Consider the following 12,562-nt stretch of genomic DNA (forward strand, 5'->3'; position numbering starts at 1 on the left):
CTGCGTGAGGATGTTTTTCGCCAAAGCTTTAGGACGCAAGTATACAGGTTGGAGTAATGCAGTGTATATAAAAAATAGCATATGTAAAAAGAAAATCTAAACAAATTTTCATTAAAATGCGACTGATACCTTCATCACTATTGTAATTTAATTTCACTTCTGTATTCCTGAGTTGTAATGTGTGAATATTAAGACGCCATTGTCAGTACGAATAAAGGAGCCAGAGATCCATTGATAAACATTAGATGAACATTAGAGCGTGATATACGCGCGAGAAATTACAGTATTCAGTTTGCATTGGATGGTTCTGGCTTCCAAGTCCATAAGCAATCAGTAGTCCGGGAGGTTTACGCGCCAGCTGAGCTACATCTTTGATCGAGTATAATGCACTGTGATTGAAAATAAATGGCGGCATGGTGATAATCCTAATAGACGTGCTATAACGAATTCTTTTTGGCAGACAAATAGAAGTGCAAAGACAGACCAAATCAAGTCGCGTGATTACATGCAAATTGCATCTCATACAAGCACCACAAATCGCTTCGGAGCAGACATTAGGTGCAGGTGTTTATTTGTGACACACAAAAACTCATAGCTCACTTCGCTTACCTCACAACGCAAATGCATCCTTGATCTAAGTCCTTCCAACACCATTATTTGTTCGTAAAAAAGCAGTGAACAAAATACAGCCGGCCTATCAGAAACGGTGCGAAACGTATATTCGATTTAGTTGAACATCCGCAGCACATAATTCATTCAATAAATCATTTCGATATTGATATGTGATATCCCACAATGTTTCAAGATGGGTTAAAATAATTCTGGAAATCTGCGTCTTCGTGCCTTCCAGTCGTATGTAGTGGAGACAATAGTATTGTCATTTCCGTGTGTTTTACTCAATAGGATCTTTTTTTCTTACAGTTACTCTAACAAAATCCAAAGCGAATCAGCACATTGACTGTTCGATGAGAATGTAATGACATTTTTCCCCCAATGCAGTGCAATGAAATAGATAGAGCATTAATATTTCCTGTCTGTTGTGCCGCTGTGTCTTCTCGGCAGCTTTGACAGCGCAATGCTAAGCACGAGGTCGCGGGATCGAATTCGGGCCACGGCGGCCACATTTCGATGGGCGACGAAATGCGAAAACCCCTGTGTCCCCTGCATCGGGGGCGCGTTAAACATCCCCTGGTGCTCAAAATGAATCCGGAGTACCCTACACGACGCAGCCTCGTAATCAAATCGTGGTTTTGGCACGTAAAAGAAACAATTCTTTAGTCTGTAGTGACTATTTTCTCTACCTATTTCATGTACATCCGTGTAATGCATAAACGCCCAATTTAGAAATTCTTTTCAATATCTAGCGTGCAACATCTTTTCGATATTACTGTCACACTGCTTCAGTTTTGTCGGACATCGCTTTACACCTACATATCGTTATCAAGATGACTTGGAGCGCAAGATGAGAGTGCTATGTTGCAAATATATTACCTGTTGCACGCAAGTGTACAGCAAATGAGCAGTTGCCGCAAAGCAGCTTAAAATTGAAGAGGATGGTCCAGCCTACGTAATTATTTTTGGTGTTAAAGTTATATAGCGTGTTCAGAAATCATTTACTCCTTTTTCTCAACTGGCACATTTTGGCGCAGGAAAACATTCAGGAAAACTAACATTTCCAAACTGCCTCACCAGAACCTGCCTTCGCAAGCAGTTTTCGTGTTCAAGTTTTGTCAGGAACAAGATTAGGTACTTTCTCAATTTTTAAATATTTTATTAACACCAAAAATAATTGCATATATGGGATTAATTTGACAAAGAAAAAAACTAACTTCGCCTCAAGGTACTCATATTGTTAGAGAAATGTAGTGAAACAGCCACGACTGACCTGGCCCAGTATTATAACCACCCAGTATTGTATCTAGCAAAACGAATTCGTGTCTTCCATACTTCTCAAATCATAGTTTTCTTCAAGTGACATGTGTATTGGGCCCGTATGACAGCCATAAATTATTTTCTATTTCGTTTGTATTAATGAAATTTAGCATGCTTACTTAAGGCAAGATGCATCAACCTGTAAACTTATAAATGTCCATGCAAAGGTTTAAAATTTAATTTTCAGCACCGCATCAGCCTTAAGGAGCTCATTTTACTATGTAGCGCACGGAATCGAGCGTGACATCGAGGTATACAAGTCAGTGCAAGGCACCAGGGACACCAACTGCCGTCGAATCGTTTTGCGAAGTACATGCACGAAACCCTCCCCGATATGCTAGAAACGTGCAGCAACGCCTATCAGAATTCCTAGAACGCAGTGCTTTGCATGGCAGTTAGCCTTTGCCTGCACCGTTGTTGCGCAATAAACGGCGTACATGACGCCAATAAAGAAATTACCAAAAGAAAACGCCATTAAGACCCTTAATGAGATATTGCCGAATGTTAGCGGCGAAGTCAATCTCGACGTACAAGTACTTTAACGCAGAAGTCAATAACGCATATAGACTGCTTGCGAAGTTTGATTTGCTTGATGTAACAGTCGGTGTAACAGTCAGTGTAACTAAGGCAGCCTCGCAATTCGACCATCTTCACGGACTAGAAGGGGCGTGCTTTTTCTTAAGTATGAGATTTTGCGTGCGAGCACCACGATCTGATTATGAGGCATGCCGTAGTGAGGGTACGTAATACAACATCGTTAAAGAAACCCAGGACTGTCTTCGTATGAAAAAAAAGTGGATCTTCAACAAGAAACATAATGGGATGGAGAGGGAAATAATAGCGACATGCTAGAAGAAAATGTTTCTCTCTGTTTCTGCTTCCCAACACTCTAGAAAACCTGGAGGACGGTTAGCCTCTAACTGACTCTACCAGATGTTGGTGGGTTTTACCCAGTCAGCAACTCTGCGTGTCATATGTGTGTCATATAGTTCTGTTCTTTGGATGAGATGAAAGAATAGGATATAAGTTCGTGATGTTTTCGTTGTGGAGTACCAGAAATCTAAATGTGGCCTAATTAAGTCAAGCCTATTTCTTTTAGCGTCCCACAAGCGTATCCAGCGACTTCAAATTTTCTTTCGTAAAAAACGTTTCAGGTTTGTAGCAGAGACAGCAGCGGTAGGAGTAGCTTGCAATGTAATTGTTGTAGCCTTTTGGTCTGCTAGCACATTACCCTCGATGCCTATATTGTCAGGCACCAAGCATACAATGAGATGCAAATAAAACACAGGTGTAGAGGAAGAAGCAAAGTTGAAGTTGAAGTAATCACCAGTGTTCGAAAAAAGGGATGTTGCTGTAGCCCACGGTTTGATAAGGCGCACAGAAATGCTGTAAAGCAAAGCATTTGCTGCGCTGACGACGAGAAATTTCCTCGTAGGGTCGTAGGGCTCCAGCAGTATAGCTTGCTCGGCAAATTTTGATTGCCTAAATCCGGTATGTTTTGTACATGCGTGAAAAATATATGATACAGGGCCCCAACTCATCACAAAACCAAAAGTATGCCCACCACTGCAAATGGGGATAACGAGGACGCCCCTGCTGCACTGTGCATTTGGGAGACAGACACAATAACCACTGGGCTGTCCCGCTGAGTCGGAGCGTGACAATTTGTATGGGCTTTTTAGCGCCAAGCACATTGACAATGGCTGCGTTGTGTATTTATATAGAAGAGCACAGCTGACAGTATTGCAGGCAGCCCACAGAGACTATGCGCTGTTCTTTTCTGATATCCTTGCTGGGCGCGCACCATATGATTTTGGGTGCAATTCTCACAAAGCCATGGTCTCTGCTGTAAGAACCGGTGTTTTCAAGGTAATGAATTAACAGTCAACAGAATCCTTAAAACCCGCAGCTTTGTTTGACAGTCGTGCATTCTAAGCGATATCTGCATTAATAAAAACATTTATTAGAAGGCATGTCTGCTTGAGCTTGTATAAGGAAGAGGTTATAGGAACGACGCTGTTCGGCACATCCCGGTGAATGCCCGGAGAGTGCGACGTGTTCATGGGAGGAGTTCTTTGTACTGATCGAGTTCTGTTCCTTCAGTAGTTCCTGTGATAGACTATGAATTTCATGGGCGGCATCTATGGTCATAGAGCGCCACACATAACTTTTGCCAAGCCGTTTGCGCGTGAAAACGGACAATTTCATTGTTTGCAAATTCCTTCTCGGAACAAGAAACGTTACGTGCAAACACCAGAAATAGAATCGGTTAACTCAATAAACAGAGCGTGGGATTGGCGTCGTTGCTCGATGTTTGGGCCTACGGAGGCTGAAAAAATATGGTACGGATTTCTCGTAGCGTGCACGGTTTTCACATGCGGTCTGCATTTTAGCCGTCATTGCGTAGGTTTAAAAAAGCTAGGAAATTAATGTGGAAGGATGAATTGTGCACATGGGTAAAGTATCCGATTACTCGTAATGCTTCACACGATGCTAAAATGCAAAATAGAAGAACGCATTTGAATACAGTTTCTTGGAAACAAAATGCCTCTTTTTTGGCTCATCTGAATCACCACATGTGATGTCACTTTTAATGTATAGCTCGTAAGCGCTAATTCTACGACGACTGTGGATTACTGCTGCTCAGCGCGTTGCGGTCTATATCGATGCAATACAACTAGATAATTCTTTTTGTGAGTTAGAAAATTTTATAGTAATGTACACTGCTTATTAAAAATGCTCATAATATTAAGATCACCCACTGAGAACACCATAAATAAAAGAACCAAGTTGTTTACAATTAAACAAACCTGGTGAGTCCACCAGTATATCACGACGTTGCGTTGAGTACCTCGCTAATGTATTGTGAAAGATAGTGGTTCACTATGAGCGTTTGGTCACTTTCCTGCCCAGTACAACACGAAACACTGCAGTATTACGTCACCAATAAGAAAACACAAGTAGGGAAAGCCTGAGAGAAACCATTAACATATGTAGCAGTGCTTTCCCTCCCATGCTGCACCAAAAATACTGAGTAAGCTCACGCACCAGATATATCCAATGAAGGAAAATGCTCAATTACAACCGGGGTTAAGAAATTATGGCTTTGAAACGACGATTATATTCCTTGTGAATCATAGATTTTTTTTCTTTGTCGAAATCACTTGAGTTTTTTATGCTTTGATAAATTTCACAAATGTGCTGATCTGCAAATGTTGGCCTTGGTGCACTTTTCATGCAGTTCGAGCTGTGTTGGCCTTGGTGCACTTTTTATGCAGTTTAGAGCTGTGAGCATGAGCATGAACCACCCCGACAGATTGCTTCAGGTAGGTGCCGCAAGAATCTCCGACCTGCATGGTTCCGTAGGTTTTGAAGGTTCTGTATTGTATACGTACTTAACACTTGTGACGACTGACTTGAATGCAGTTGTAACTATGTCGTCCTTGAACATGTGTTCCTCTGTGGTTACGCCAAGAAAGACGGCGCAGTCGGTCACTTCGACTTCCTTTAGCATATTGTTGAGGTCCTGCGTTAATGAAAAGGCATACTGAAGTAAGTCAGTTGAAGGATATGGATCTCATGAGGTTCTGTAGCCACATTTTGTCGGCTTATCCGCCTTCAGCTATTGCGAAGAAGATCGGCGGTAGTTCGACACGAATCGCGATGAGTACAGTTCCACGGGACAACTTGAAAACGAATTTTATTGTTGGTTCCACCCACACAGGGATGCACAGCTTTGGCTCCACACCTTATACATTATCGCATAGAGCAAAAGCCTTCCTTTTACAATTTTTTATTGCTCAAGTTGCAGAAACTTGTTTCCACCATTCCTTTTCTTTTTCTGTCACAACTAATTGAAACTTGCTCACATTTACCTCCCTCTTCATTGAATTTCAGCAAAGTTGTCTGTTTTGAACCACCGGTCACGATATCCGAGCTACAGTTATTTTGCTACAGTGTCTATATAAAGCTGCACACTACCGTACATTACCGATATGTTCAATTTAGATACTGCTTCCCACGCGAGAGATTGTTAAAGCTTTATTGTGTAGATGGCACTTCTGCTTAAGAGGTCTTCTCTAAATTCACTCCCCAATGACGGCTCTTTTTGGATGACAGAAGCGAAACCCCAAGGCCAAGTTTTCGCTGATTCCATGCGCCGGTAGCGGTTGTAGAGCTGAAAACACGTTATAAACTCCATGCTTCGGGCATTGTCTATTGGGTAAGAATGGTGACGGTTAGTTAACAGCGATGAATTAGTAAGGCTTCAGTTGAAACAGCTACCAGCGACTGCTGCACAGCCTTGAGGAGGGCCGAGTCGCCAGCCGGGTGAATTCAATCGCAGTAACCGTTAAGATGAAAACTTCGGAGACTTCATACTGCCTCAGCTTCTGGTGCTCTACTGTCTGCATATCTTGGTGCATTTTGGCACTAGCCCGGCCCACCACAGTGTCGTACGTGTATTCAGTAATCGCTGACGAAACAATACCGGCGTGTTATGACCTTGAGAACGTAGCATATACGTACGAGAACTTTGAAACCTACACCCGAGATATGCACATCATGCAAGAACACCATTACAAGGCCCATCCTTTTTAAAAGCGTTACAGGATGTATCAGGCGCACCACTCTCATCGAGTCTTCCACATCATTTGAAACCTTTGCACACGCTTGTAACCCAAGAGCGTCAGCTACTGTCCAGTGCCCTATTTGCTCCTCTTCGCTCCATGATGGATTTATTTATTTCAATTTATTACAATAACCCGCAATCGTTTTGAGAGGGTTATAGGGGGCGGGGGGGGGGGTCGTATGACGTTGTATTGAAGTTCTTCTTTAAGCAACAACGCGGTACACATTCATACTCGAACAATGACGGCTACAACAAAAATAGAACAAGAAAAACAGTCTAAGTAACAGACATCATTTCGGAACACGATGATACAAGGCAACTACATCAAAACAAGATGATGACTGCAGTTTAGTGTTCAGGAGGAGAAATTTCCGTAGGAACACTGCCAAAGGACTAATGATGTCGACATTATTTTCTGCAATCCTAATTTGCATTTTTATCTGTTTACTAATGTGGAGACTATTATGCCTAAACATATAATTATAGAAAAATATAACCAAACTGTATATCCTGCAGTTTTCAATTTGGGACCATTTCTGGTATACAACTCTTTTTATACTAAATTACTTATTAACAAAATTGAATTGAACTGAAAAAATATCGCTTTCGGTCGTCGAGCTAGCTAACTGATGGAGCTACTTAACTTTTCACACAACCAAATGTACCAGGTTTGCTCAGGATATAGCAAGTATTTTATATTTGGGTTACCAGAAGTTCTGGAAAAAGCGCCTGTGAACATATAACGAATCTAAACTTCGACCTAGAGTAGTTGAAGTAGTAATTATTAGTGTGAAAAGTTAAATTGTCTAAGAAATATTCTCATTTTTGTAATGAACATCTTAAAAATGGCATGTATTGCAAGTTACAAAATGGAGCAAGGGACTTCCCATTTGCAAAAGACGACAGGAATTCCTGTCACAACCACAGAAATTTCTTTGGTACGACAGAAGTTCTTGACGTTTCTGTAGTAACGACAGACATTTCTGACGCTGCGATAGAAATTCTGACGTTGCAACAGAAACATTCTGCCGCAAGGACCAAGAGTTCTAAAGTCACAACATAAACGTCCTATCGCGACAACAACAGTTCTGAAATCGTGACAACAGCTTTCTATCGTGGCAGCGATTCTGATGGTGCGACAGAAATTTTGCCGTCGCAACAGAAAGATTCTGTCGCGACGACGAACAGTTTTGCAGTCGCAACAGAAACGTTCTGTCACGACAAGCGTTTATGAAGTCGCAACAACTTTCTATCGTAGCAGCGATTTTGACGTCGCAATAGGAACTCTCTGTCGGGACTACACATTTTCTGCAGTGGCGTTAGAAATGTGCCACTTTCAGTCGCAGCGACATAAGTTCGCCGCGACAGACGTGCTTTCCGACGCGACGCTTTAAAATTGTATGTCAGTTTCGCATTAGTGGTACACTGTACTTTTCTCTTGCGCGGTATTGAATCGTTCTTCTCTGAAGCCGGCAAATGCTGATAGCACCGACACCGGTATTAAAGTCGACGTGGCCAATTGTTATAATTCTGCCGTGACTACGAGGCACCAGCAACGCCCAACTGGCCTCCTAAAAATCGTCCGCTTGTCAAAATCATACCATCCGCGGGAATGGCTGCGTATCCGTTTTGTTTTATTTGGTAAGACGTGGCGCACAGGCCTGTGTACTTACATGTGCCATTACACAGACACATTAGTTAATTTCACAGAAATATTGCATAAGCTTATGCGAAGCGAAAAAGAAGTGTTGGGTTGTTCGAAAAAGTTGCGTGAAAAGCTGTCTCTCTTGGGTCTCATTATCCTGGTACAGCGCTCTCGTGAGAAACCAGTATGCTGTCAGAATGAACACTCATCCACTTATGTTTGTGTAGCTATTTTGCATTGAACATACGAATTATATACGAGCTCGAAAGTGTAAAGGGCGAGAGACAACTGTCGAAATTAGCAGTAACAACCCTAACATTGTCACCGGTCACCGTTCTCTTCTTCTAAATTTCTTATTTATTATGGATATCGTACAGCAAATTCAAGATTATGGCACTCCACGATGTACCTGTCGATGGTAACAACGCTCTTGCTCCTCTACAGATGCGGCAGTTGACGCGGTGGAGTGAAAGCGCATCTTGGCTCATAAAATGCACATGTAAGCATTTACGCAGACAGATTCTTACTGTTGACATAGCCAAAATGTACTCCCAAAGGCATGTTCGGCGTGGTGCAATGGTAAGATTCTGGGTTCAGGATACTCAGGTCCCAAGTTAGAATCCGCGACTGGAAAGTTTCTTTTCTAGTTTTATATTTTTTTTCTCCTACGAACAAATTTACATAGCCTTAAAGAGGTATCGGTAAATTTTTAAATAAATGTTGATCAAGAACTACAGAAGTTTCGACTACAGGACGTCACACTACAGACAACAGAACGTCAGACAACACAACGACAGAAACAACGTCCCGAAATACGATAGACTGAAATTTCCTGTTGTGTTTTTCGAGTGGGTTGTCAAGGCATATACACTTGCAGGTAACTTACAGAAGTGACGAAGTTTCCGAAAAGGCGCAATCGTAGTTATGTAAAACTCCCTTGTTACACTTCGTTTTAACAGAACCGTCGTTGTTCATCGGAGCCCCCCCCAAAAAAGGAAATAACTTTGCCCTTTCGCCCAAAAGGTGTACCTTGGCGCAAAAGCAACGAACTGGGCAAGGAGTAAAAGTAACCATTGTGGTTTTATCAGCTGCATAAATGCAGTAAATCTTCGCCTACTAACAAAATAACCAGGCATGGTGTAACCCACTCACAGGTATTACTACTGGCCTGTGTGGGTAACAATATGAGTCGCGTAACCAATACCACAGTGAAAGGCTGGACATGTAAAAAAAACTTGGAGGACGCTTAAGCTTCGCCTTCAAGAGCGGAACGCGATACCGTTATCGCACCCCGTTCGCACCGCCAACTCATTCGCTCAGCATGCTCTTGAGTCACACAAAGACGAAACATGCACCTGAGCAAGCGGAACGAACCAAAGAACTCGGTGTCTCGGAGGGAGAAACGATCTACGCGAGCAAAATCTCGTGATGGGCACGGACAGCCGGGCCGCGACGCCCCTTGAAGGCGGGCGCGATCATGGGTCTAACGCCCCGACGGGATCGTCCTCTATCTCGCTTGGGAGCACCACGCAGACGCATGACTCCTCGCCAGCAACACGTCACACATCGCAGAGGACGCTTTCCCACCAGACGCGCTACGGCGCAGCGATCACGTCAGACGCATCCCGAATCGGACCCTGCACCTAGGAATCGCGCTGTGAACGGAAAGAGGAGCCGCGTCGCCTAAACACGAGGGTTCGAGCGACGCACGCTGGAAGTTGGAAGGGGAGAGAGCGAGAATACTTATTAAACGCATGGGTATTGGGGCATCCTCACACCGGTCCCCACACGGCCCCAATGCGCTCAAACGAGACGAAGGGGAGCAGCGGCGAGTGGCGCGCCACCTGTCGGGGCAAAGCCGTACATTGCGAGGAGGGGGTCTTCCGTGTTTGCCGCAAGATGGCTCTGCGTGTGCGCCAAGCGCAGAAGAAATGTAGTGGAAACGTACGTCGCTACGCGTTTAACTGCGACTTCTGTAATTTGCGTGCTCATAATTACCGAAATACACCGCAATATAATTTTCTACGGCACGTTTCTAAGGCAACGCCGCATTCACTAGAGGTGGTTTTGTCCCGCTTTGAAGCATCTAACTCATGGCTGAGTGGTAGCGCCTCCGTCTCACACTCCGGAGACCCTGGTTCAATTTCCACCCAGCCCATGTTGCAAGCAATTTTTATTTATGAATTGCCTCCACCATTTTTCGCTCACGGCCAACGCCACCGACAACGACAGCGTTTCTGTGACACGAGCTCTTTAACGCTCTCGCGTTAATACGCCGAGCTGTCCCCAAACGTTGAAAACGTTATGGGAGGATGCCACGGCGAAGAGACGTTAGCTTTCATGCGCGCATTCTCGCACGATGCCCTGATGTCTACGTAAGCTTGCCAGTGCTGTCGTCCTTCAATGAGCGGGAAGGTTAAGCTGGAAGAACTCCGAGTGTTCTTGCACCGCAAAGAACAAGAAACAGTGCGATGTCGCGAGTACGCTTCCGCCAAACGCATGTGAGCTCGCTGAAATGCCAATAAGTTAGAATACGACTGTTTCAAGCGATGCAACTGAGTCAGAAGTGCAGTGCACTATGAGTGAACGCGTCCATAAGTTGAAGCCGTTCGGCATTGGTGCGAAGACAGTACTTGAAACGACAGTCTCCAGCCGCAAACATGCGCCGAATCGCAGCGCACGGACTAAGAGAGAGCATCCTCGTTAGAACCGAAAAAGTAGGAACAGTTCGAAGCAGCGAACTCAAGTCAGAGGCGCAGCGCGCTGAGATCGCAAGCGCGTCCTCATTAGAAGTAAATGAGCAAGTTGTAAAGGCAGTGGTTGTGAAGCGGCCATTTCAAGCGTCCAGCATGAGTCAGGTGCGCCTCATGCTGTGACAGCCACGATAGAAAGCGCCTCCGGGTACGAACCCAGCGAAGCGCTGTGAAAGTACCAGTTCGAGTAAGTACGAATTCAGGTGATGAATCAGAGGCGCTGCATTCTGAGAGCGGTAGCACTTCTGCATTAAGGCATGGTGCAGATAATTCACATCGCGACATAAAGCGACACGACCTTGCAGCCGTGAAGGCGGGTAAGAGGCGTCACCTGCATCCAGTGCAACTGCAGGCAACACAAGAAAGGGCGCCCGAAGTGAAATGGCGACATAGATGAAATCAGTCCTGCCACCCACGTTAATGAGCCTAAAGAGGCTAGGCAATAGCAGTCCCGCCTTGTTGGTCGAGAGAAACGACAATACTAGCGTACCAAACATCCGGGGCTGTGTAGACGAAGATTCAGTGCCAAATGACGTACGCTTTCAAGATAATGGCGTTGCACTGCAGCGAAACTGTCCGGAACCCAGAGAAAGTTAGATCAGCTGATCGCGCGTTTTCCGTATCCTCGGGATATGCTGCGCTTCTCGCGAAACCCCAGTTCCTAGCAGGCAAGGGTTAGAGAAACTAGATGTTTCCGTGACTAAGAGAAACCTGTAGCAACTTGGGACGCATGTCAATGTGTAGAAAAGCCAGGAGACCCAGCGTAAGTGCCAGTGAAGCTAGTACGAGTTACGATACTGTCACTACGATGCAATCGTAGTGAACTCTACACCTTACATAGTGGAAAGTGGATCGCGCACGAGAATCGTCAGTTGAGGCAGTGCCTAATGCTAAGCGCAGAGCCAAAAGGTTTTTTGAATGTACAGCATGAAAGCGTCACTGTGAGCTAGGTGACTAAATCGCCTACGTGAAACCTTCCTGATATTCACATCTGGGAGATGGTGGATGACACAGGAAAAAGTCATTTTCCGTGACGAGAAAAGTGATTGGGCTTTTGAAGCCTTAGAAAGAGCAAAGGATAGCGAGCCAGTAATCACATCAGGGGATTACATTGAGTACGAAGTTCAGGAAGACGCTCGTGAGCAGGGCAGAGCCAAGGTTTCGGGTCAGGTAGAGCATGGAGGGGAGCAGTCCATTCTCAAGTGAGTCACAAATGGACCATGCAGTCGCGAGCAGCCGCACAGCGCCACCGAAAAAGCGCACTCGTGCATTCTGTCAGGCTGTTCCCAAATTGTCGGAAGACCGTGCAGATGCGTGCACCATAACTCAGGCGGGTCAATGCCCTTAACGTTCTGCAACAGGTGCTACAAATTTCTCCAGAAATGACCTTCTCCTGCCCTGGAGCCTTCCCTTGTTGAAAAATTATTCCGATGTGCGTAAATAACAGGGAAGTCTCATAGGTAAAACCTGCACCAAATGTCGTTGTGGTGCATTTCTTTAAAGCTGCAACAAATGTCGTTCTAGCTTGTATAATCGATGGCTCATGTCAAAGCCCTTAACGCACAAATAAACCTGCATGAGTATAAACATTGTGTAGTTTTT

General features: G+C 44.5%; 1 protein-coding gene across 1 annotated transcript in view; it reads right to left on the bottom strand.

Moving 5' to 3' along the window:
* Window positions 1-12,562, bottom strand: part of LOC142589074 (uncharacterized) — an 85,562-nt gene that overhangs the window by 12,897 nt on the left and 60,103 nt on the right. Inside the window, exon 5 of the mRNA XM_075700858.1 lies at window positions 5,328-5,458. Coding sequence (XP_075556973.1) covers window positions 5,328-5,458 — 131 coding nt within the window. The remainder of the gene's footprint in view (window positions 1-5,327; window positions 5,459-12,562) is intronic.

This window comes from Dermacentor variabilis, chromosome 7 (assembly GCF_050947875.1).
Source record: "Dermacentor variabilis isolate Ectoservices chromosome 7, ASM5094787v1, whole genome shotgun sequence".
NCBI classification, from domain to species: Eukaryota; Metazoa; Arthropoda; class Arachnida; order Ixodida; family Ixodidae; genus Dermacentor; species Dermacentor variabilis.